Below are 6,489 nucleotides of genomic sequence, written 5' to 3'. Positions count from 1 at the left end.
GAAGGTACATTGCAACGTTCTCATGATGTGTTCAGTGTAATCTTGTAAAATGTAGCTTTTGGAGAGAAACTGTTTTTTTTTTTTTTTAAGATTTTTTTTTGGGGCTTTTTGCCTTTAATGGACAGGACAGATTGAAATGGGGTGAGAGAGAGAGAGTGGGGGTTGACATGCAGCAAAGGGTTGCAAGCAGAAGTTGAACCTGCGACCGCTGCAGCGAGGCATTGCCTCTGTACATGGGGCGCCAGCACTATCCACTACGCTACCGACGCCCCTTTTGGAGAGAAACTTGAATAAAACCAGCTGTTTAAAGGAGAAATTTGTTGATGTTTTCACAGCAATATAAAATAGAAATTAGAGCGGGAATTACAGCATATTAGGCTATAAAAAGTTTTTTTGTCACACTTACGCTAAGATCTAGAACAAGATTCCATACTACATTGGCGCATAACCCCAATACACATTACAGACATGCATATAAACAGTATGTGATGGAAGGACAAACCTGCAAGCATTTTACAGTGTAGCATTTCAGTCTGCTACACTGCATTATCTGTGTAGCTGCCGATGTTTTGCTGTTTTGCCTCTGTTGGTTCTTTCTGTTTTAATTCTGTATTGTAATGTGTTTTTGTTGCATAAGGGGAACCTGCTGAAAAACAGTTTTTAACTGAGTCAGGCCAGTTTTAATACCCAGTGATACTTTTAATTCCTTTCCTGTATAAATGAAAATGAAAATGAAATGAAAGTAAAAAGGCATTTTTATTGTGTGAAAGGTTATGTTGAAGGTTGTTTCATAAATGTGTATTATTGAATTTGTGCTTATTCAAAGGTAATTTAACAAAGGGCTGGATGACTTTAAAACAGATTATTTTTTCATAGTGTGGATTTCTGTAAGTAAAAAAAACATGAAAAGTACAGACAGGTTTTTAAAGTAATAAACAGACATAACAGTGGTGAATACACTGATAATATCTAAATTTATGAATCAATTCATGATTTTTATTATGATTATTGGTGGAAAAAATAACCATACACATACCTTACATGTTGAGTGTCCATTTATTCTGAGTCTTCACATTTGAATCCACACAAACTGGATGAAATTAATCATAATTCATATCTACACAGCATAAATAATCTGTTTGTTACCATCAACACTGGTAAAGATGATGTGACCTCTGAAACAGGCCCTATAAGCAGGCACCAAACAGATAATGTTACAACCATACCAGAAACTGTCACTGATGCTGCATGTTTTTGATGCTGCTGTGAGCAGGGCCAGAAGAGGAACAAACTCTGATGTTGCATTAAAAAGAATATCTGTACATTATTAGAGGAAATCTTTGTTTATAGTTCATACATGCTTATTGTAAGGCTTCTCAAGAACCTCGTCACCCTGTCATCAACTGTCCATACTCTGATTCCTGTGTGCAAGTCTTGGAGCCAGTCCAGCAGTCAATAGGAACAGACACAGACCAATGCCGTTAATTTAAGGCTGATGTATTCTGCCCGAGACTCATCTCTTTTAACATTTGGTTCTTTGTTGACAGAAACTATTGTCAAATCAATGTCGATGATATACAGGAAAAATAATCTGAGACAAAACACAGAGAGAACAAAACAAGAATTTGCTGACATAAGATATGAAGTTGTTTGGTTCCATATGCTGCACTTCAATCTCCTGACCTTAAACTTCATCGATTAAAGCCCTTTGACATTAAGGCTTTAGTATGAATTAATATGCAACACTTCAGCCATTTGAATAAAACTGACAAGGATAGACAAGTGGAACAATGCAGTCCATATTCACATTCAATGAATCTGTAATCGTTCGGTGTAATGAAAAGAAACCAGTCAAACTGTCGCAATCACTGCCCAACAATGTAGTTTCACAACATAACACAAAACATATACACCTTGATGGTGCGATCTGTTTTTTTTTTTTTACTAACCCTTTACACAAAAATATATCATTGCACTGCTGCTGCTTGCAAACTTTTAATAAGGCAGAGCCAGGACAGCTCTGTGTATTTGGTAGGGATGCTCCAGACTCCTTGGTCCCTCGGCTATCAACCATCTCCTCTGCACTCTGTTCAACGTTTGTAAAACTGGAGCAAAGGTGCATTATATCTCTAGGACAAATCAGGAACCTAAGATGCCTTGCACAGCATTATGAAGGAATGAAATACACAGACAAATCTTTTAATAGGACACAGGTTCTATTATACTTTGTTTCCAGTTTAGGTTTTAAGATTGTGTTCAAACAGTTGTTTTTTGATTCAACATCATGGTTAATCTATATTACACAAAGAGGTGTTATATTTGTGGTTAACCCTCATTCATATAAATGGGGTGAACAAAATATTAAACACCTTCAGCATGACTATTCAAGTCAACAGCAAGCACACATCACCAGACTGGACCTCAGATTTATTGCAGTGGTGTTGTGTCAGACTGCATTTGTTCTAGGCAGAAGTGTGGCTCCTCCGATCAGAGTCCTGACCTGGGGATGGGGGGTTGGGGTACACAACGTGTAGCCCGCAAAAAGCTGTGTAATGTACAAATATCAACTCCTTGTATTTTGAAAGTCAGTGGCACAAATCAAACCTTTGACCCCCTCGCCACAATTGTCACCGACATGGACATGGACATGGAGGACTCCAGCCATGAAACTTTGCAGCCCGAAAGATGGGGTGGCAGCCTACATCAAGTTCAAGACACCCAAGGAAGACCCTTTTTAGGTGGTGGAAGGAGCATGCTAAAATATTTAACTTTTTTTGGAAAAATTGACCCATGCAGGACTCTGTCTCCGATGAATTTGAGCCTGTTTGTACTCAAAATATTTACAGTGTAAACCTAAGTTGAGTAGACTTCTCACTGAAGGACTGTATATTTCCCAACAGGTGGAGAGTTTCAAACTTGTCCCAACATATATATTTTAGTCAAATCTGAGAGGGTTGCACTAAAAAGCTATACAGTATCTTGCTGATTGTACTTTTAAGAATGACACTAGTTTAATGATTTTTTCTTTTAGGTGTCACTGGTGAAAGAAATGTCCAAATCCACTTATGCTGACAGCACTCTTCTGTGAGTTCTACTACTGAGCAACATTACAATGAGAAGAGCTCATAGACACTGAAGGATGACCACTGCAATTCCTTATGTTGTGAGGACCACAATTTTAAACTACCTTACTGGGTACTCTATCTTTCTCCATTATAGTGAACAGTTACAGTATGTGTTACTATACATGTGCGAGCAGTGAGACAGACACTACCTCTGGTTTTGCAGTAGATGTAGAAAAAGATAGGCTGCAACTGACAATCATATCCAATCTGACAATCATATCCAATCTAACTACTCATCAACTCTGTAAAAAACATTTTAAAAACCAACAACAATTGAGACACTGAAACCAAAGAATGTTTTTCCTTTTTGCTCGATAAATTAGTTGAATGACTAATTTATTAAACATTTACTGATAATGAACTTATCGATTAACCAACTATTTGTTTTATCAACAGAAAAAAATAAGTGTTAACAAGTATTTTTTAAAACATATGACCTATTATACTGTATGCTGCAGTACATCTCATGCGGTTTCTTAATAGACTGAAAATCAGAGCAATTCTTTGGAAGGGGGAGTAAACCTGATGTAGAACAGCAGCAGCTACTCACTATCAAATCATTTACTGGGTTTAGACATTTAATGGCAATAAAAGCAAATGGAATAATCCATCATTATGGATTACTCCATATTCCACTGGTGTTATCCAGAACAGCCTTAGTTGAACATGTATCGCTCGAACAGAGCTAATCCTCTGTTTAAGGATTTTTTTTTTTACCAAGTGTAGGACAGCTTACATGTTCTGTGCGGATGCATAGCTCAGCTACAGCAGTCAACAACAGTTTAAAATGAGACTCAACCCACTATGTGCATGCTGAGAGAGGACTCTGAAGCCCTCTGGGTGGAGCATTATGTTGAGTCTTGAGTCCCACTGTTCCTGATGTTTGGTCACATAATAAACCTGCAGAGTCCTGTAGAAAGCTGACCACATGCTTTCAATGAAAACTGTAGTACTGAACACAAACAGCAGAGCAGGGGTATGAACTCCATCTCACACTGGGTTGTTGTGGCAGCAGTAACACTACTTTAATACATTACTGATGAGGCCCACTTCTCTTCAATCTTTTAATCAGCAGGAGGCCTGCAGCCACATTAATTAATTAATATCCATTTCCTCTTCCTGTCACTGGCTGCCAGCTGCCAGGAGGAAGTCTGCTTGTTTAACTCAGTATCAGCAACACCCTATGCAAACATCTGCCTGTACTTCTCCCAAATATAACTGTCCATTTTGCACGAATGCAAGAGGATAATATGTATAAACGTTAATATTGAAATAAAAGGACTGCTAAAACAAATCATTATTGTGTTCAAAATAGACCCTAGACTAGACAAATATAGAGTTTACTGTCTGACAGTATTACATGTAGATAATGGGAAGGCTACATGTAGCTGAGGAGTGGCTACAGCTGTCCACGGGCCTTCACAGAACACTGTACACTTTCATGACACGCTTCTCCAACCTAGTTAAATTCAATGAGTAATGATTTTGGAGGTGACACCGTTGTCTCTTTCTAGCCTTCTGTCTTGTAGTGTTGTCTAGTTATTACAGTTTCTAAACTGTTGGACCTTGATACCTCTCAGAGGTAACCAGAGTGCTCTCAGTTGCTGATGGCAGCCTCAGGGCCAGCAGTGGCTGCAGGGATGCGAGGCATTTTCTTGGCTGGACTGGGGATGTGCTGAAGGAGGAAAACAGACCATTAACATCATAACATGAACTGCTGGTTTATAAAGCACTTAATGGTTTAGGGTAAATAACATTTCTGATCTACTGCTCTGTTATCGGGGGGGTGATTGGCAAAGGATTAAAAAAAAGCAGGAACATTTTACAGATCTGACCTCCCCCACAACCACAGAATTGTATTAAGTCTGGCACCTTTGTTACATTCAAGATACACGCCTTAATTATTGTTGCAATATTATTGGCCAAGTGGAAATCTGCTTCTGTCATCCTTTGTCTATCAGCCATCTAGATGTGGCTTTCCTGCCAACTTTGAATCACTCTCAACTAACCTTGCCCAGCCACAGTCAGACAGCTGATACAGAGGACAGGGGTAGATTTCCGTTAGGCAAATAATATTGCCATTTATTTACAAATAAAAGAATAAATCACCTTTGTCCACACATTATTCTTGTGTGTAACAAGTTAACAAATAAGGTTAACTATAATTTAAAAAAACATTTCAAATAATTTAAGTGAAATGAATCTACACAAAAGGCAAATATATCTTTCTTCATTTATCCATTGTTCACGCTGAATCTTTAATCACTTCTCAAACAAACAGAAGCACATGGCTAATTATTATGCAAAATGACATCATCAGACATTAAGCTTTGCTGTCAGACCTAACAGCACAGAAGATCTAAACAATCAGCACAGTTTCAAGGTGGACACCTAAGATAAGTGTCACCAATTCTATATCTTACCAAATGTCTCCCCTTCTGTTACTGAGATATGATGTTCAGTAGTGGCCAAGAAAGTGTTTTTGCAGAACATTATGTCGTCAAAGTAAAGCTGACCTTTGACCGTTTGGATAGAAAATGTTAGCACTTTATCATTTTATCCTGTTAAGACATTTATGTGACATTTTGTCATAATTAGCATACACATTCTTGAATTATGGCCAAAAACATGTAATATGAGATTACCTTGACCTTTGACCACTAAATTCTAATCAGTTCATTTGAGTCCAAGTGGACGTTTGTGCCAAATTTCAAGGCCTTCTTGCATTATTGGATTCACAAGAATGACAGACGCAAGGTCACAATGACCTTGACATTTAATCATCAAATTCTTGTCAGTTTATTGCCAAGGCTACGTGGACAGTGGGGGGGGCTTGTGTGTCATGACATGTCAGCTTCATTAAAGGCATAGCTGCAAATTAAAGCAACAACAGATGTAAAAACACACAGACACAATACATCTGTGATCAGTTCCCTGATTTAATTTTAACAATTTGTTCAATCTTTTCCTTCAATCTTTTTCCTCTTTTCCAATTTCATGGTGTATCGGTTTGTAGAACAAGTTGGTAGAACAGTTTTGAACAGTAAGAACAAGAGGCTGCACTGCAACGTGCAAATCACTCCTTCTCCTGGCTGCCTGCACTTTCCCTGTCCTCGTGGCTGCAACTTGCGCTCTCTTCATCTACTCTATAAAACAAAAAATGGGACAAAAGGGGTGAATTTGTATACAAAATGTACAGAAAGGTAAAATCATCAAGTTTTGAAAAGTATTGCAATTTAATTTTGTCTTTAATGTTATTATCTTATATTATCTTTGTAATATGATTATCTTATATAATGTTATTACTATCCTAAAACATTCTCCAGGTCCTCTGTAACTCTGCAGGACTTATTTCCACCCTGCC

The 6,489-nt window shown here is 37.9% G+C and overlaps 1 protein-coding gene across 1 annotated transcript in view; it reads right to left on the bottom strand.

Annotated features, from left to right (window-relative positions):
- Positions 1-1,037: 1,037 nt before the first annotated feature.
- The window catches only part of hmgcs1 (3-hydroxy-3-methylglutaryl-CoA synthase 1 (soluble)), a 24,546-nt gene continuing 19,094 nt past the window's right edge, over positions 1,038-6,489 (bottom strand). Inside the window, exon 10 of the mRNA XM_050052810.1 lies at positions 1,038-4,800. Within this exon, the coding sequence (XP_049908767.1) occupies positions 4,723-4,800 (78 nt within the window). The 3' untranslated portion in view covers positions 1,038-4,722. The remainder of the gene's footprint in view (positions 4,801-6,489) is intronic.

The sequence above is a fragment of the Epinephelus moara genome, chromosome 9 (genome assembly GCF_006386435.1).
Source record: "Epinephelus moara isolate mb chromosome 9, YSFRI_EMoa_1.0, whole genome shotgun sequence".
Taxonomy (NCBI): Eukaryota; Metazoa; Chordata; class Actinopteri; order Perciformes; family Serranidae; genus Epinephelus; species Epinephelus moara.
The sequence above is the reverse complement of the archived record's forward strand: the minus strand, read 5'-3'. Positions and strand labels throughout refer to the sequence as shown.